The 20472-nt window shown below is 33.6% G+C and overlaps 3 protein-coding genes across 4 annotated transcripts; 1 reads left to right on the top strand and 2 right to left on the bottom strand.

Moving 5' to 3' along the window:
• Positions 1-2942: 2942 nt before the first annotated feature.
• Positions 2943-6271, bottom strand: LOC109003358 (cyclin-P3-1). Of its 2 annotated transcripts, none has more exons than XM_018981470.2 (3): positions 5897-6271; positions 3950-4357; positions 2943-3555 (listed from the first exon to the last, which is right to left on the bottom strand). In XM_018981470.2, exons 2-3 carry the CDS (start codon positions 4348-4350, stop codon positions 3300-3302), a joined length of 657 nt encoding a protein of 218 aa, XP_018837015.1. In that variant the 5' UTR covers positions 4351-4357; positions 5897-6271; the 3' UTR covers positions 2943-3299. The 2 variants fall into 2 exon arrangements, with proteins under 2 accessions (XP_018837015.1, XP_035551545.1); XM_035695652.1 differs by lacking the exon at positions 5897-6271 and adding an exon at positions 4957-5692.
• Positions 6272-10472: 4201 nt separating this feature from the next.
• LOC109003352 (RAN GTPase-activating protein 1) lies at positions 10473-16133 on the top strand. The gene is made up of 2 exons (XM_018981456.2): positions 10473-10618; positions 14288-16133. The coding sequence occupies exon 2, from the start codon at positions 14299-14301 to the stop codon at positions 15916-15918; it is 1620 nt and encodes a 539-aa protein (XP_018837001.2). The 5' UTR covers positions 10473-10618; positions 14288-14298; the 3' UTR covers positions 15919-16133.
• Positions 16134-16827: 694 nt separating this feature from the next.
• On the bottom strand, positions 16828-19782 carry LOC109003353 (chloroplast stem-loop binding protein of 41 kDa a, chloroplastic). Its single transcript, XM_018981458.2, has 6 exons — positions 19329-19782; positions 19055-19176; positions 18247-18349; positions 18026-18164; positions 17324-17601; positions 16828-17163 (listed from the first exon to the last, which is right to left on the bottom strand). Exons 1-6 carry the CDS (start codon positions 19710-19712, stop codon positions 16981-16983), a joined length of 1209 nt encoding a protein of 402 aa, XP_018837003.2. The 5' UTR covers positions 19713-19782; the 3' UTR covers positions 16828-16980.
• Between the last annotated feature and the right edge of the window lie 690 nt (positions 19783-20472).

Raw genomic sequence — 20472 nt, 5'->3', positions numbered from 1 at the left:
GTTTTCTCTTTGATATCACTTTGTAACACACCCGATAGTAGATGTTTGGGTAAATAGAAAATGCAAAAAAAGGGGTCAGATTCGAGATTCACCTTACCTCCAAGAGTAGAAGAGAGATACTGAAAATTATGTTGTATTCAGCTTCTTGATAATTTCGTAGAGCCCCCAAGGCTAGTACATATAACATGGTGTCTAACAAAGTTGTTCATATATGGGTCCTAACTACTGAACACTAAGGCTTCGTTTGGAATCACAACTTCTCTCAACTCATCTCAACTCATCATTACAACTTTTTCAAATTCCAACACAAAATATAATAAACAATTCAACTTTTTCAAATCTCAAAATAATAATAATAATAATAAATAATATTCTAACAATATTTTATTATTTCAATTCAACTCAACTCAACTCACTTCAACATCCAAACGCAACCTAAAACAGTAAATGAAAGGAAAAATACTCTAAAGGGCCCAAGCCCATAACTCACTACATAGTCTAATTAAACAACAATGGACCTAACTTATAATGGAAATAACTAAATAAAATGGAATAGCCCATGGCCCAACAAACATATAAACCCAAATTAGTGACTCGAGTCGTGTACTCATTCCAAGGAATGTGATAGTCACCCTTCGGTTCCTAGAGTCTTCTCACGATTTGTTCTAACTGGGATCAAAACTCAGCCAAGTTTGACCGCAATGGCTTTCAAGGACTGTTTGAATGCTTCCTCTTCGATCCATATGCTATTCAAGTCTTTGGTCAGAAAAAGCTCTGTTTTTGCTCTCACCTGCCGAATTGGAAACTCTTCCCCCTTCCAGTGTCTCTCGAATAAGCCCTCTACCCCATCCAGAGCTTCCTTCCCTTTCAAGATTCGGGTTTTTCTTGTACTTTTTTGTCCAGCAAATGCACATCTTCTCTCTGGAAAATTATTAGGTATTCCCAAAGTATTGATGATGTGGTACTTCCCTTCTATCCCAACAAGCTAAATAATTAAAATTCTCAGATAAATATAAATTTTAATTAAAATGACATCTTATGATATGATGGAATTATCAAGACTATCTAATGTTTACTCTTTTTTCTCATTCCTCCATATGGTTTCTGTTGATTTTTCATCTTAAAAATGATTAAAATATTTGATGTAAAGTGAAAATAATGTGAACTATTACCATTGTTCAATGTATTGGTTTGGTTATCTAGATTTAAATAAAAATGTGTCTTGATACTTGAATCAATGTATGCCTCTTAGAGATATGAGCCTTAACCGTTTCCAACCAAACAAAAGGTTGTATCCTTTGGTGAATTAGAAACTTTTTTAATGTATTCTCTAATATTTGAGAAGTTGTGACTTCTCAAAAGTGCTCATTCATTTAAGTTGTGACTTTTCACAAGCACCATTTCATTTATGTGATGTGATTTTTCACATGTACCATTTCATTTAAATAAGTTGTGACTTTTCACAAGTGTTTTTTTACATGTACCATTTCATTTAAATAAATTGTGACTTTTTACATGTGTCATTTCATTCTCTATAAATAGGAAACCCCACCCACAAATTCATGAACTCCAAATTTTCTACAAAAATTAGATAAACATTTCCTCTTTTTTGTCTTTCTTTTTTTGAGTTTTGGCTATTTTATATCGGGTTAGAGGATCTCCTTTTGTGTGCACCGACGAGGAGATTAACGGAAGAACCAACGTTGTTGTATCTTGAGAGTAGACTGTCAAGAAGCCTAGTGCATGTTTAATATTGGAGGTAGCGGAATCTACTCAAAGGAAAGCGTCTATCACAACGTGCCTCAATACCGGATTCTCTCTTTTGAATTTGTCCTTGTTATTTCTTTACATATTTTCTAGTTTACAAAACATTTTCAAAATATATTTCCCAACAGTTTATTCTCTCTCCATGGCGAGGCTCTCTTTTGCAAGGCTTTTTCCTTGGTAGAGCTCCTATTCCCTCTTTGGCATTCTCCATCCCCCACCAATCCCGTCCTTACACACCAAGATTATCTCATGTATTTTCCACTCATTACCGTGAATGCTATTCAACTTAGACCATTGATCCATACTGAAAAATCCATAACCCTTTGATTGGGCAACTAAAGCGATTTATAATATATTTTTGTTGTTTATTGTCATTGACATCCATTTCCCATCTCTTGTAGTTTTTATTTTATCATAATATGATATAATGGAATTGGCATAGCTTCCTTACAACCAACTAACCATTCATGCCTTGAACTAAAGTCTGTGTTACGAAAAACAACAGTCCCGACTCCCAGGGGAGAAAATACATATTCCGAAGACATAGCTCTAAATCAACGACAACTTACCAAGTTTATGCATCTATAAATATAAATATAAATATATATATATATATATATATATATTTATATGAGTACTGCTAGAGCCACCGCTGGCTGGAGTCACAACTGGCTCTAGCATGTATTTTTATATGTATTTTTTTTACAATTATTTTTTATAGAAATTTTTTTAATACTTTTAAATATTTTTAAAAAATAAAATAAATTTATAATATTATTAAAAAATATTTCTTTAATTATAAAGTAAAAAAAAAAATTATTAAAAAATACTTCCTTAATCACGAAGTAAATAAAAAAATAATTTTTTTACTTCATGATTAAAGAAGTATTTTTTAATAATATTATTAATTTCTTAATTTTTTTTAAATATTTAAAATAAAAAAATCTATATAAAAATAACTGTAAAAAAAATACATTAAAAAATACAAAATACATGATAGAGCCAGTGGTGACTCCCAGCAGGGGTGGCTCTATCATTTTCCATATATATATATATATATATATATATACACATATACACTTAATTAATGGAGTGTTTAGACTTAGCCCTCGCTTCCGGCTTTGAGGATATATCAAGGCTAAGGTATTATTCCATCTACAGTTCTTGTAGCCATCTGATGTAAAAGATTTGCTGCTTCCATTTTACTCACCAGTAGCTGCTTCCAGCAGAAATGCAATCAATCTCCTTTCAACCATAGAATTGCTTAAATCTATGTTTACACCTGCATTGATGAAGACCCGAACCCAAGGGATAAACCACAAGAAGTTGGTGCTTTGAGAAAAAGCACAGGATGAATAGAACTATGAAAAAACCTATTTCAATCTGTACCCAATTACAACATTTGAAAGACGGTAATCAAACAAACATGGTGTCCCTAACACGATTGGTCATGTTCGACAAGCATGCTTTCTAATTTGATTGTGTTTCAGAAATTTGGTTTATACTCAGACATGGTGCATAATTCCATATTTTCACCGTGCAACTGTGGAAGCACAATTTGAATCATCTTTGTTTGACCAACTCTCTTTAATTCTACAGGCTTGAAAAGGCCGTTCAATTTGGAGCACTTCTGCAGTTTCCCTTTCCAATAGCGCACAATATCTTCCAAAAGTCTCCGATGTCACTTGGAGTCTAAAATCTATACTGAACAAAAACTTCATCTCCAACCTGTTCAACTCTGCAGTGCTTACTCCTCCCACTTTGGCATAATAGGCATTGTTGAAGAATCTGCAAAATAAGGTAATACGTTCATTTCAGAACATACCGAAAGTAAAGCGAAAACAACACAATATCGACACCTAAGCTCAATATAATTGGTCATTCCGATTGGCTTATGGATATATGCATGTCAGGATCCCTAGGAAGTTTCGGGATTCTATTAAGTCTGCACATTATTATCATGAAACAAATATTTGAGGACTATGATCCTCTGAACTTCATCGATGAGAGCTATCGAAATCACACTGTTTCCTTAAATAAATTTCCTCACATGATCCAGCTTTGCTGATAAGAAGTATAATAACTAGAAAATTAGAAAACCAAGTCACAAGATTTTTTTTCTTTGATAAGGAAAACCAAGCAATACTATAATTCAAGACAACTCTGTTTTATCAGTACTTACGCGTCATCAATAAACTTTGCTGCGAGCATAATACTTATTATCAGAAGCCGGTGAACATTTAGGGATGTTAAATGAACCTCTGTACACTGGAGGAATCTATCGATATAGATATGTGCAACAACAAAGCAGGAAGGGCTGCAAGCAGAGTACTTGAAGATTCGATCAATATAGTGCCGGATGCTCAGAGTAGGTGCTCTCTGACCATGGAATATTGTAACAACATCTTTAATTTGTGACATCTCCAATAGCAACTCATTTTTTTGAACAGATCTCTCAAGCAGTGAGGAGAGAAGTGATAAAACCCGTGGACTTCCCAGAAAGCCTTTTCTCAATTCTGTAAGCCCCAATGAAAGGTAAATATCTGAGTCTACATTCTGAGCATGAAATGCCAATGTACCCATCTCCAATCTGCACAACAATATTAAAAATCAATAAGCTAATTCATAGTCGAGAAGTACTCAAAGCAACATTCTTGCTGGAAAACATGAGAGAGTAACAGTCTTGAAATCCATGAAAATATGTGACATTGATTTCAAGGCTGGATATAGACCATGCCAGGTGCTTATCTAAGATCAGCATGCCACCTGACTCTCCCCTAGGAGTTATTCAAATGAACCTTTTTTTTTTCAGTTACTCCAAGGTGAGAGTTACTCAAATAACTATTTGAAACAATTCTTTTGACACTCATGAAAGCACTATCATTTGAATGCTCTTTTTAGCATTTCAAAAACTTGTCATTGCAACTAGCGATTTTAAAGCTATGAACAAGGATGATTTTGCAAGCGCTACTTTTGATGTGACTATGCAAGTGCTTCCTGAGAAGTATTTTTGGACACAGAAAAGCCAAAGTCGATAGGCAACCAACAAGCTCTGCTACAGGGCATAAATGCATCAGTTGCACATCGACATCATTACAGAAGAATCATTTCTCAAAATGCATGGAAAGAACTCTAGTGTTTCATTTCACAAAAATCACAAATTTTCAGAAGTAATCCAGAATAACATACATCCTTCCATTTCTTCCACTGGCCATGATATACACTACTTTACTTGAATTCTTTTCCGTTGACTTTCTTGAAATAGGTTCTGTCTGTGTTTCTTGATTTTGACAACATCCTTTCCCCCTACAAAGGATTCCCATAAGCCTATAGCTCCCCCTACCAAGAAACTTCTGAATGCAGACTTAGTTTGATGTTTGTGACTTAAATATAATCTGAGAGCTACCTTTTTATATTGTTTCATCCAGTAGCAAATCAGTCTAAGCTTACACCAGATCTAGCTGATTTCCAAATTTGGGGATTTATCATGAATAAAACAACAAAATCTAAGATTGAAAGTATTCAATCTCTCCTTCGCATGGGTGTACAATAGCATGAACAAACTTCCAGAAGTTGTCACTATTATACACACCGTGCAATTGATTCAATAAGCTTCAATCCTGTTTCAATCTAAAAAATGCAGTATTCGAAGTTGGTTAGGAGGCAAATCAGGTGACGAATTGCTTATTCGATAAAAGTTTAACAGACCCAAATTGCATATCGAAGCCTAGTTCTTTTACTTTACACCAGATTAATCTTTCTCCCCGCCATTACGGACAGATCTCGGTGACCCTTGTTCCCGAACTTCCCGGCAAGATGTCAACTTTTAACCAACTGAAAAAATACTAAAGATAACCCTAACAATTAGTAGGGCGTCCGAATTAGGAAACCAATACACATTTCTAATTTAATCAAAGTCATCCTCAAAAGCGATTCGGACAAAACAGGGAAACCCAGAAGAGAAACAAAGAAATCCAACAAAATAAGCAAACCCACCAGTTCCAATCAAACCCTCAAACAGAATATACATTGTGCCATCAAATCCCAACTCAGTAACCACAATGTCGAGCCTAAATCTGGACAGGAACACATACCAGAAGAAAACGACAACTTAATATATAAAACTTACAGAGTGTAAGGGCCAAGGGGGATGTCTCAACAATGCTATAACAAGTAGCTTCTTCTACCTGAGCGGGAGGCACGAAGAAGATACACTGCACAGAGAGGCATTAGCTTGTCTCATGGAGTTTACCCTTCCTTCTTCTCTCTGCCACAGCACGTTTCTGCACAGTTTTTGTCACAAGAAAAAAGTAATCAAAGATTGCTTCTTTATTTATTCCCACAAGTGCCCCCCTCTCTCTCTCTCTCAACACCCGCTAAACTGGCTTCACATGGAAGATTGTGTCGGCAGTGCACTCTTCCTTTGTTGAGTGATAAGCGGGGAATTGTTGATTCTTACCTTCCTCAGTTCCTCCTCCTTGTGATGAAGTGGGACCTACTGGTTACTTTCCTTATTTTTCCCCTCCACTTTGTAAGAAGGTAATTTTTTTTTTTTTTTTAGCTGTAAGAAGGTAATCTTATTCAAGAGAGTTATTTTTAACACTTTTTATTTTTGTTTGTATTCGATGGATTTTTCTTACAAAAAATTGATGAATGATGGCAAAACGCAAATAACTCTTTGGATAAAGAGATTGATTTATTTTATTTTATTATTATAATTTTTTTAAATTTTTACATAAAATATAATAAATAATTTAATTTTTTTAACTTTAAAATAATAATAATATTAAAAAATAATATTTTATTCATTTCATCTTACTATTTAAACCTGCTAGCACTCACGATCTATCTTATAGTCTAGCATTACAATCTTTTTTGAATTATAAGATATAATTATGGACCATCATTTCACAATACATCAAAATGGAAGGAAACATGAACAGAAAAAAAACTAATCATTAACAAAATGGTGGGGTCTTCTTTTAGCAACTGTTAAAGGTTACCACTCTAAGCTCGTCTATTCTCAATTGTAAAGTAGAATCAAGGCAAACAGTTTTTCAATTTATGTATTGATTTTTCTTAAAGGGGAAGTGTTAATCTGGTATAAATATTTTATAAAAATAAATTGATAAATTGATGTAATTTTATATAATATATTAAATTTATTTTATAATAAAAGTGATCGTAAATTTGATATATCATATCAAATTATTTTTATAATATAAATATTTTGTATAACATTTTTTTTGTATTTTTTTATATAAAAAAGAATTATTTTATGCGAAAAATTGTCATTGGAAGGTTAAAGAAAAGAAATATGACCTAACCGCTCTTGCACCTAATGGAATAATAGAGACGCGTTTGCTGTGAGATGGACCACCGCCAGGAGATAAGAAAGAGATGAATTTATAATTAATGAAAGAAGACAAAGTTCTTGAGTGGATTGTAGCTGCAGCACCCACCACAACCAAATGCTGCCAATTCAATGAGGCTCTCAGAAAGTGCGTTGTGGAGTGAAGAACACAACTAAATAATATTTTACATCCAATAAATTAATCAAAATTTTTTAAATCTTGGGGTTGCAGGATTTGATATGTCTCATCTGACATCTTAATCACACAGTTTTAAGCATTATATTTATGTTCGTTTGTTGGTTGAAACTTTGAGATGAAGAGAAGGACAAGTGAACCCACAAGTTTAATATTCAGAAGAATCTATGCAAGTTTTTTAATTCAATAAATCAATAAACTATCAATATATATATATTTTTTAAATAATATTAGATATAGTTTTAATGAATTTTACGCTGATAAATATGAGATATATCTAAAAAAACTTTTTTAATTGCGGGATTTGCATATTCTAAGATTGTATGTACCATTATTATTTATTCTTCTAGAGTAAGTGATGTGTTAAAATATAAAATTGATACCATGTCGGTGGTTGCCGGTGGCAACATGAGATTAGGCCATAGACTGATTAATCTTAATGCATCCATCACATGTCTAATTAGGTTGGGAAGATTAACTTGGCAAAAGCCACTAAGCCTACCTAACATGGCATAAGAGTTGTAGAATTTTAATATGATTCCATATAATAAAGTGATGGGGTTTTGAAAAAAAGATTGAGAAACAACTGGAAATATTTTAGCATGTACAGTTGGGTTTTCTCCATATCTACTCCGAATCAATCAGATGTTCAAATATATAAAGAAATGAGTAAAGCTATTTTCACAGCTCTCGGTTCTGCTCTCGGTGCCGCTATATTTCTTTAAAACTTTTTTAATATATATTTTTTTTACTTAGTGATTAAGTAAATGTTTTTTAATGATATTATAATTCTTTTTTTTTTAAATATTTTACAATGTTAAAAAAATACATGTATAAAAAATAAAAAATAAAAAATCACAATATTTTACACTATAGGTGGCTCCTAGTGGGATTGAGAGCGGCGGCTGTAGACTGCCATCCATAAAAAAAAAAAAAAATAGATACAACATTAAAGACTGATGTAGAGTTTACGTTTTCTAAAAATTTTATTCGAATAATATTAAATGTTATAGGACTTGATATGATATATTTATCTCTGTCTAAAGTTAAATCAATTCAATATAACCAGACAACTAAAAACGATTAATATTCAATTTTTATCATTTATTGGATCATCTTGTTCATGCTTAATAAGGATGATTATCTTTCGATGGGTCGATTTGCTCTGAATTAGGAAAGATAGTGAGCTTACATAATGCTTAAAAAAGGGTTCAATTATCGTCACTCACAGCCTTGTAATCATTACTAATGAGAACAAAACCAAACCGAAAGACTAGACAAACATCCACCTCCTCTTGAATCTCTTCTTTTATCAGGGTTAAATAGAAAATATCTTCTTCCAATATAGTAATGTTATGTATAATTATGGAGTATGTAAGCATTGTGTAATCATTTTGAATAAGAATATGATCTACTATTAAAAAATTAATTTTTTTTTTCATATAGATCTGGTATTTATTCACTTTTTTTAAAGTGATTGTGCAGTTTTTGCACACTCATAACTGCAAGTATCATTTCTTTTTCCAATATAACAAGTCATATGTCAATTTATTTTGTCTGATAAATAGTGTTGATGAGATGAGATGAGATGAAAGTTAAAAGTTGAATAAAATATTGTTAGAATATATTTTTTTAATATTTTTTTTTTTGGAGATTAGAAAAAGTTGAATTGTTTATTTTATTTTGTTTAAAAATTTACAAAAATTATAATGATAAGATGAGATGAGTTGTAAAAATAAATGAGAACTATATTGTATCTATACTATCAAAAATAGAATTGGAAGATAAAAGACAAGATTCATGTCACTTGAGTGGTGCAAAATCCTCCAATCTATAAGTACCAAGTGGGAATTTCAACTTTTTTTAAAAAAAGCTAAACATAGAAGATAGTTCTCAAATTCTAAAATATAAACCACAAACTTTAAATTCTCAAACCAACCATTTTTGAACAATCATTATCAAGCACTTGGGTTGATGGCTTGAAAATCACTCTGGCGTGGGGTGGTGACCGACCGACCACCCATGTCGGAGTGGGGGCTGGCCACCTTGCTTGAGGGTGAAAAACATCATTTACATCACATCTTGTTTTAAGATAAACTCAAAAAAGAAATGATTGAAAATGATGAATGATATAAATGACTCATTTAAAATGAGAGGGCAATTATGGTTTAGATTTTATTGGTCAGTCTGAATCTTGTCTATATGTATTTTATAGCCTTTTGTTAATTCTCCAACTAACTACAACTAATTTGTAAACAATTAACAGAACTACAACTAATATTTTAATACTCCCCCACAGAACTGAAACGACTTGAAGTACACAAATTGAATGGGAAATGAAAGAGGATCTCCAATAGCAGCTTGAAATGAAAGTACCCTTAAACTCCATAACCATGAACTCAAAAGAAAGTATATTTCGAACTCGTTTGTTTTTAGAATTCCTCTCAACTCATCTAATCATTACAACTTTTTAAATTTTTATATAAAATAAAATAAACAATTCAAATTTTTTAAATTTTAAAATAAAAATAATATTAAAAAAAATATTTTATTCAACTTTTAATTTTAATCTTAACTCAACTTTTAACTTTATATTATACAATAGAATCTTGAGTTATTCTGTATACAAATCTAGTGTATAACACAGTTCTAATTATATTAAAAAAAGTCAAAACATCAATATTTTTTTTTATGTAAGCGACTATAAAAAAGCTTGTAAATAGATTTATCCAAACAATCATTTTAAAAAATATAATATTTAACAGATATTGTTATTCAATTTACATGTCACGGAGGTTATACACTAATATTTTTAGAAGAATGTTATGCATCAATTATTATTTAATCTCATATTTTATACTTATAATTTTTATAAGGTGTGAGGTGTATGGGTGATTAATATTAAACGAGAATAATTTTTTATATTTTTAATATATTATTTTGTAGTAGGTCATGAAAAAACTCTCTGTATTTTTTTTCCCCTAAAAGAGGTGAAGATTAGAAAAAATCAAAGCCCAAGTTTAAGGCTGAACCCAATCCGGGTCAGAGCCCAAGTTTTTAGAACGTAATAAAAAGAAACTCGGGGGGACATTTTAGTCATTCCGTTTCGAAAGCCTATAGAGCTATACTTTGCTTCTCCCTCAATAATATATCTTTTTTGAAGTTAGGATTAGGTTTTCATCATTTCCCTCCAATTCTTTCACTCCCACTCTCTTTTGGATTTTTCTTTGCCCACCACACCACTCGCCTGAAAATCCTCGGAAGTTTTCAAGAGAAACAAAGAGGAGGAAGGAAAACAACAGGTGTATTTTTATCTTCTCAGTTACCCTTAAATTTCTAGGGCTTGTAGTTTATTTTTCTCTGTTCGTTCCTGTTGCCGCATCGGATTCTCTTTACACTGTCTCATTTTTCCGCTTTACTGTTTGTTTGGTTGCTTGCAATACTTCGGAAAATAACTGGATGCTTGGAATGTTAACTTATGGCACCTATAGATTAAGGGTTGACTCGGCCCTTACTTATAAAAAAAGGGTTGACTCGGCCCTTGTAAACTCCGACTTTTCCTTAGATTTTCTTTGCAATTTAGCGTATATGAAACTGACAGGCAATTTTCTAGCGAATGATTCTGAATTTTCACGCGGTCTTTCTCGTAGGGTTGGGTGCAATGCTTGACTAGTTGAAATGATTGCTGCTTTCTCTGTGCTTTGTTCCTGGCCTTTTTGCTTTGATTGGTTGTGGAGAAGTTTAATAACTTGAAAAGAAAGTCTTGGATTACATCGGTACTCCTAATTCCTTATAAGGTTTCGTTTCCCCATCATTCTTAGATAAGTCTTCTAACCAGAAAGCCTTTTATACTTTTCTACTTCTGTAATTTCCTCTATGATTAGTGAATGTTCCTTTTTCAATATCTAGATCTGTTAATTGATTTTACAAAAGTGTTGAATTGAAGTTCTAAGATGCTGCTTAGATCAGAAACCTTGACCTATAATGATGCTTAGGAAATGTTTAGAGAAGAAAGCAAGTTGAGTTTGTACCTTTCGTTCTGGGGTACAAGAGGATTAAGATCTTTGATTTTCATCATACAACAGATTAACCGAATGCAAAATAAAAATCAAAGCTATAACAAGGTATATTATCAGTGCCCTTTCTGTAAGAACACCAAAGAGATGTACAGGTTTTGTGTGAAAGTTTGCTGTTATGTAGGTAGTTATGATCTTGTGATTTGCTTTATTTTTTTGAATTAATGGTAGTAGATTTTGGACAGAAAAACTCATCTGTTGTATCAAGTTTTCTAAATATGAATAAGTGAAACTGTTGAGTTGTTAGTTTCTCTGTTTCTTGTGTCAAATTCCATTGTTTATGCAATACTATGTTCAAAAACTCTTACGTGAGCCATCAGTTTTGGATCATTGAGTGTGTTAGAACTGCTTCTCTCCCAAATATATATTCTTGTTTTATAGTATTTGGAGATTATATATATATTTATATATTCTGTTGTCGGACACCTGGTGCCAATAAAAAAAAGTATTTGGAGATTATAAATCTGTAAGCAAAGTCATGTGATTGATAATTTTAATAATGGATATACTTTTGTTCAATAGGCAAGCTAAAATTCTTATCACTCAACCACCTTTTTGCTTGTATGCTTTCACAGAACTGCACATTGGTATATATTATAGGAATAATTGATATCATTTCCTTTAATGACATCAAATGTTGCCTTGCTGCTATCACCACCCCTGTACATTGGTATATATTGCAAGATGTTGTTTCCTTCACTGAAAGTACTTGACTCTTGTATTGTTGACATCAGTGCTACCATCATCACTGCTGCTGGTACTATGAACACTAGGGCCAATACTGTGAGGGGCACACCACCACCGTTGCCATTGCTGCAACTGTTGTTGCTACTTTTTCTGCGCCAGCACCAACTTCACCATCACTCTTGGCACAATGCTAGTGGTTCCCTTCTTGTCAGTGGTGGACCCACGTTGGACTTGAGGGGGGCCATGGCCCCCCCCAAAACTTTTTGAAAACACAATATACCCCCTTTGATTTTATACATAATTCTATAAATATAGAAAATGCCCAAAAAAAAAAAAAAAAAAAAAAACTTATAATCTCCATATACTCTCTAAAATTTTCTAAAATTTTAATATACCTAAAAATGCTTCTCTTTAGTTTTGTTTCTTATAGTCCCCAAATTCTGTTTAATTTCTACATATTATTTATTTTCAAGGATGTGACCTCTTCAAAATTAAACTTAAAACTAAGTTTAGGAGAAATAATAAGTTTATTAATATGGATTCCAAAGTTTTTTGTTATACAATTTTGGGCTTCTTAATATGGAATCCAAAGTGAAAATACAAGAAAAATTATTTAAGGTCAATGATCTATATAAAAAATAGTTGCGAGATTTTATCCTTTAGACTTCATTGAGAAAGAAAAGAATTTATTTAAACTTTCAATTATAACATTATATGTTTAATGTGATGCGAAAATATCTAGATTTTGCATGAAATCTGATAAAGTAACTTACATACTAGAATGCAAGATGACATTCTAAAAGATCTCTTGATAGTTTAAATGAAGAAAATAAATTATAAATATTTCATTACAAAAATAACAATGGATGAATATTATTCCATGAAACATTATCGTTAGAATCTGAAACATATATTAAGTTGTGTTTTTATAATTTTATTTCTAACGTACCAAATTACCGAGATATACTTTTATATGTAGTTATGTTTTTATGATTTTTCAATCTCTTTTTAATTTACATAAGAGAAGTGATGTTGGCAGTTCTAGGATGTGCAAGCCCCGCCCACTCCCTTTGAAAAAAGTAGGTAAATCTATGACTCACATGAAAAAATTATTTTTTAATGATGGACCTCATTCTTTTTTCAAAGGGATTATTACTCTTTACATAAATGTGTCACAAAGTAAAAAAGTTGGCCCCCCCTCAACACAATTACTGGTTCCACCACTGCTTCTTGTAGAGTGCATGCTAAATTAATCATTATGTGATGTCGAGTTTTGCTTATTGTGTTATTTCATATTTTTATGTACTTTCACCTCAGAATGTATGTTTCTTCTAACCGCATTGTAATCCTATTTAAGTTTTATTTTTTTTCCTAGTGCACCATGCTCCCTTCTACTTTTTGGTTTGTTTATCTTATAAGGAGTGGTCTCCGGTTGTTTATTTTTTTTTCTTTTGTGTGCACTTGTGCACCCTAGTGGTTGAGGCATAGGCACAAAAAAAGGGGTTATCTATATGTTGAAGAAATTGTAATTTCAATTCCAGTAGTTTGTTTACCGATTAAAAAAATTTCAATTCCAGTAGAGTGCATACTAAATTAATCATTGTGTGATGTTGAGTTTTGCTTTTTGTATTATTTCATTTTTTTATGAACTTTCACCTCAGAATGTAGGTTTCTTGTAACCGCATTGTAATTCTTTTTAATTTTTATTTTTTTTCCTAGTGCACCATGCTCCTTTCTACTTTTTGGCTTGTTTATCTTATAAGGACTGGTCTTCGGTTGTTTATTTATTTATTTTCTTTTGTGTGCACCTGTGCACACTAGTGGTTGAGGCATAGGCACAAAAAAAAGGGTTATCTGTGTGTTGAAGAAATTGTAATTTCAATTCGAGTAGTTTGTTTACCTATTAAAAAAATTACAATTCCAGTAGTTGAGAACTTTATGAAATAAATTAACTTGATTGCTCTAAATACTAAAGTAATTATGTTGTTGAGCCAGAAGTGTTTTTGGATAATTTGAGCTATCTGTTTGGCTTTATTGGATTAGGTTGGTTCAATGAATGTTCTCCCCCCGAATATAATTATATCCTGGTTTTTGTATGCTTTGTAACTAGGTGTTGCTGTTTGTATACTTCTTGTACTTGGGCTATGCATATTTACTCAATAAAATGTTATTTTACTTATAAAAAAAATTTTTTTTACTTGGTTGCAGGTTTCTTTGGCATGGATTCTTCAACACAAACTTTTCAACACCGAACATTGCCAATCAAATTGTGGCCCCCTAGCCAGAGCACGAGGCTAATGCTTGTAGATCGAATGATCAAGAACCTTACAACTCCATCCATTTTCTCAAGGAAGTATGGCCTGTTGAGTAAAGAAGATGCTGAGGAAGATGCCAAGTATATAGAAGATATTTCTTTTGGTACTGCAAACCAACAATTTGTGAAGGAGCCAGATGGCGATGGGAGTTCTGCTGTGCAAATTTATGCCAAAGAATCAAGTAAGCTTATGCTGGAAGTTCTTAAAAGAGGCCCCAGAACAAAGGAGGATGGAGAGGTTATGATATCTGAGAAAGTTACTGCTGCTAATGAAACAGTCTTTGATATATCTGGAGGTCGTAGGGCTTTTATTGAAGCAGAGGAGGCTGAAGAGCTTTTAAAACCACTTAGGGAACAAAACTCATACACTAAGATTTGTTTCAGCAATAGAAGTTTTGGCCTGGGTGCTACTCGTGTTGCTGAACCCATTCTATTATCCATTAAGGATCAATTGACAGAAGTAGACCTCTCAGATTTTATTGCTGGAAGGCCAGAGGAAGAAGCTCTTGAGGTTATGAATATCTTTTCTTCAGCCTTGGAAGGTTGTGTTTTGAGATATCTGGACCTTTCCAACAATGCCATGGGTGAAAAGGGTGTCAGGGCATTTGGTTCCCTGCTAAGGTCTCAGAAGAATTTGGAGGAACTTTATCTGATGAATGATGGTATCTCAGAGGAAGCTGCAAGAGCAGTTTGTGAGCTTATTCCTTCCACTGAGAAGCTGAGGATTCTTCAGTTTCACAACAACATGACAGGAGATGAAGGGGCTTTTGCAATATCTGAGATTGTGAAGCATTCTCCTGCATTGGAGGATTTCCGGTGTTCTTCCACGAGGGTTGGTTCTGAAGGGGGAGTATCCTTATCTGAAGCACTAGGGTCTTGCCCCCATCTAAAGAAACTTGATTTGCGTGACAACATGTTTGGTGTGGAAGCTGGAATTGCTCTGAGTAAATCTGTATCTGTCTTCACGGATCTCACTGAGGTTTACCTCAGTTACCTGAACTTAGAGGATGAGGGGGCAGTAGCCCTGGCCAATGCCCTCAAGGATTCTGCACCTTCACTTGAAGTTCTGGAAATGGCTGGAAATGACATTACTGCCAAAGCTGCCTCTTCTTTAGCAGCCTGTATAGCAGCAAAACAATATCTTACTAAGTTAAACTTGTCTGAGAATGAACTGAAGGATGAAGGTGCAAGTGTAATGAGTAAGGCATTGGAAGTGGGCCTGGGTCATTTAAATGAAGTTGATCTGAGCACAAACTCAATTCGAAGGGTTGGGGCTAGGCTCTTGGCTCATGCTGTTGTGCACAAACCTGGATTTAAGTTGCTAAATATCAACTCTAATTTCATATCTGATGAAGGGATTGATGAGGTTAAGCTTATATTCAAGAATTCTCCCGGTTTGCTGGGGCCTCTGGATGAGAATGACCCTGAAGGAGAAGATCTTGATGAGACAATAGAAGAGGATGGATCTGGTAACGAGGATGAATTGGAATCACGACTCAAGAACCTTGAGATTAAGCAAGAGTGATAGAGTTTCAAACTCCCAAGGCAGTAGTCCGCTGCCTTGCGCTGATCTGATTTGAATCTTGTCCAGACCTGATTTTTGGGTTAACAAGTATGCTGTTGTATTAGCAAGTTCTGCTGCATTTAGCCGAGTGTAATGGTCCTAATGGATCTATTTGTGGTAGTTTAGGTTGGAAACCGTAACAGTTTAAGAATATTCCCTAGCTTACGACTTTGTTTTTAGTATTTGCATCTGTGGGCAATTTTATGTTTAGACGGAGTAGGAAGTAATTTTTATTTTCAAGATTTTTTATTTTTCTGAATTCTTAATATATTTAATCAGCATGAAGATTATTACTTTGAAATTTGAAGTGATTCTTAGAAAAAGACAAGTATCTCTGATGGGACTTTGATTTCAGTTTCTGAATGAGTCACTTAATACTGCTTTCTGGCAGGTTAACTTCAGAATCTTTGCTCTGTGATTATCCCATTGAACTTTTCTTTTCAATTTCTTGTTCCTTTTTTTTCCTTAATAATAAAAAAAATGATGTTCCTTTTTCGGGTGCCGAGAGGCACTTATTCAGTTATTCATTTGCTGTTTGCTAACATTAGCTTAAATGGATTCCTTATATGATGGAAATATCTACAAATACGATTAGTATAATAAAACCAGTTTTCTGAAAACATGTCATGGGAAATTAGGTCGAGCAACATCCAATATTATTACAATTCAAAATTTCTGAGCTACAATTTCTTTCCCTCAAGATTGAATAAAATATTATTATTTATTAGAATATATTTTTTTAATATTATTTTTATTTTGAGATTTGAAAAAATTGAAATGTTTGTTTTATTTTGTATGAAAATTTTAGAAAATTGTAATGATTAGATAAAATGAGATGAGAATGGTTGTGAAAACAAACGAGACCTTAGGTTTTGTTTGCAACAATTTAGATAAGAATTTCAATCGTATCATTTTAGTATTGAAATGATAATATCGAATACATTGATTTTTGACAAGATACGGGGACTAAATATATATATAGCCTCGTGGAATGGACAGATATCTCACTGAATGTTTGAATGATCATACAGCCACTGGTACTTTAAGCGACTGTAAGATCTTGTCATCTATCTCAAATTTCAAGGACTTCTTGTCTCTTCCAATCCTTACGTACTCATCAAACCGCTCCTTCAAGTCTTCAGGAAGGTTTGTGGTGCTGCGCCAGCCCAAAATGTCCTTGGCAGCTCTTGGTTCCGCATAGAAGTGCTGCACAGTGCATGAATAACGTAAATGATCTCTGATGCTGTCAAAAGTTTTTACATCAATATGGTTATCTGATGCCCTAAATGTCTCCTATTCTGACTGACTTTTTTTGATTCATTACAGACCATCTTCCAAACCATTTAGTAGAAAGACAAGTTGTTACCATGTTCCGGAAAGGAAAAGCTTTCTTTGCATCAATTCCAACTGCTTTTGGATCATAATGAATGATGTTAACAGGGCGACCAGCAGCTTGAGCGCATAGTTTGGCCATTCCATCCAGTGTCACTGCACGGTCACTTACACAGTTGAAAATGTTAGCAGATGCAGCGTCTGGTTTCTCAACGGCTAGAGTAAGCATAGAGGACAAGTCCCTAGTATGAGAGATGTTTGTCAGTTGCATTCCAGAGCCAGGGATTGGAACTGGTCTGTCCCGAACAATTCCTGCAATTGGTAAGTTGGTATATATGAGTGCATAGTTTTCAGGAATATTGTGATCACTAAGCCAAGGATAGATTGACATGGCATATTCAGTTAAAGAGTAATGCTATGTCATGGAGTATGTAAGTGCCGTACAGTCGCTTTAAAAAAAAGTGAAGTCCACTACTAAAAAATTTATTTATTTTCATGTAGGTCTCATATTTATTTATTTTTTTCAAAATGATTGCGCGACGCTTGTACATTCATAACTGCAACTATCATTTCTCTCTCAAAAATAAATGAGTGAAGGCTTTGTGGAGTAATATTGGGCCACCACTGTTGGCTCAAAATAAAATTGCTATCTTACAGCAGCGCCATGAAAAATGAGTAATCGAAAAGGTGTGTGAGATTCTAAACTTCTTTTGGGCACTTGAGATTATACACTTACGATCAAAGAACCATTCCTCACAATCTTTGTTGTTGCCAGATCCGATCATGTATTGCGGACGGAATATTGACCAAATACCAAAAACATCTGAAATGTATTTCTCCACTCCAACATGACCAGCATCAGCTTTAACGACATCCTGTTAAAGGTAAAGATTCCCATTCAATAGAGAAAAGCCAGCATATCTTGTATACTATTTAGATTATATATATACAACATACTCCTTCAACATGAGGAGGCTCCTCTGTCGGCTTATAAATCCCAGCACTGCTTATGAACAGAAATTGCTTGACGCCAGAACTCTTTGCCCAATCTATCACAGGCCTACATATGCAGATTGATGTTAGAATAAAAGCTTAGGGATGGAATAAATATAGGTTTCTTTTCTTTTGTTCCATTTTCAATAGCGTGTTTAGTTCCAGTTACTTGGTGCATTTCTGCATATTACTAAGAATAGATGTTAATGAACTACCACATAGTAACTTGCCCTTTGGCATATTGGGTTTAAAAAGAGGCATAAATGGTGAGGCATTGGAGCTTAGTGTGCAGTGTAGGAATCTAGAGCGTATATTCCTGCAAGTGTGATTGTAGAACAAGAGGATTTATGCTTCAGTTGCTCGAATTATGCTCACTCAATGACTCCATGTTCCCTGCATTCAGAACCTCCACGTCTGGTATAAAATTCTATAGCTTTGTCAATCATAATATAGCTGGGTATAATCTCATAACCCAGAGCTCATTCAAGGAATAAAGTCCTACAACCAACATTGTAAAATGGTTGAAAAATCTTGGTTTTTTTCGAAACTAGAACTCAAAGTATGGGAAATCTATCATAGCATATACTATATTTAGGTGGCAAACACACAATATGATCTTTATTTCCTTGGGTCCATGAACTTCTAGAAGGCAGCCCATCAAAATGTTCCAGTTCTATCAAGCAGGATAGCTGGCAGACTTCAACTATATAGTCATAGCTATACCAAAAACAACGTGATTGAAGATTGATTTTCAATAATTAACTCAACAAACCTTACAGTATCCAGGTCCTTGCCATTGTTGTCCAGAACCACATCAAATGCTACCCCTCCAACAACCTTCCCCACTTCTGCCGGGTCCCCCCACACGGTCCGGCCTCCAGCACTCACAATTTCCTGGAAATTTGCGGATAACACAAAAATAAGTTAAAGAGTTGTATATAATAGAGAATCATTATATCCATTACATATCACTAAAAATCCATATTGAAAGAACAGAGAGACACACACACAGAGATATTAGTGATTAATTTAGAGTGGATCTTAACTGAGAATCTGTTAAATGGAGGCTTCTTCATCTTGTCCGAGCTCTCTTCACCAACAGTCAATATCGTGACCTCATGGCCAGAACCCAGAAGCTCTTTTGCAAAATAGAACCCTATAATCGCATGCCCACCACTATTAGTATTAACTATGAGGACCTTTTTCTTCTCTGTAGCACTGGCCCTGACACTCAAGGCAGAGGGAGCAAAGCGTTTAGAACTTGTGGGGTACGTGAGAAAAGGAAGAGAAATGGAGAGGGAGGAAGAGAGAGCATTGGAGTGAGAGAAAGAAGGGAGAGAGAGGCGTGGGGCAGAAGAAAGAGAAGGTGGAGAAAAGTTGGAGGGTGGACAGGAGAGGAGTAGAGAGGATGAGGAAGCAAGAGTGGCCATTGACTGTTTTTTTTGTGAGCGCTTTGGTTGTATGACAACCAGCGGTTCTGTTGGTACAAGATAAAGGTAACGGCCGGCCTACTGATTCACTGAACAAGTTCAATCTTGCTTTTGAACATGCAAAAAAGTAACTTAAAAAATTTGTGGATAATTATCATTTTTCACTCCAAATTTAATGATCGAACACAAATGAAAAGTGCAAAGTAAAATCTATTGATAGTTTAGAACTATTTTTTTAATTTAAGATTGGAAAGGATAAATGAGTTCCAGTTTCATGGATTAATTAAAGAAAAATACTTTAGGGATGATTAGATTTATAAAAATAAACTTATAAATTTTGGATTATAAAATTATTTTTATTGTAAAGTAGATCTAACATATCACAAGAAATAACGTCAGTTTGTAAATTTACTTTTATAAAACATATAACACTTCTCTTAAAAATGCATTTTTTCCAAACATCATGACAGACCACGGTTAAGAAAATTGCAACAATTACTGATGCAAACCTGCAGGACTCACATGAAAGGTTTGAAAACAGAATATTACAATACAAAACATCAAGAGAATGGTACAAAAAGAGGAAAATTGGGTTTTGTCAATTAAAATTGGTATTTATATAAATAATTTTAAATATATAATTTATTATAATAGGATGAAAGTATTTTTTTTTATCTATACTTTGAGAGTGCCTAATAATTTTATGCGTTGATGAACTCCTTAATTCAAGCTAGGACATTTATTAAATGACAGGAAAGAT

This window comes from Juglans regia, chromosome 11, assembly GCF_001411555.2.
Source record: "Juglans regia cultivar Chandler chromosome 11, Walnut 2.0, whole genome shotgun sequence".
Lineage (NCBI taxonomy): Eukaryota > Viridiplantae > Streptophyta > Magnoliopsida > Fagales > Juglandaceae > Juglans > Juglans regia.
The sequence above is the reverse complement of the archived record's forward strand: the minus strand, read 5'-3'. Positions and strand labels throughout refer to the sequence as shown.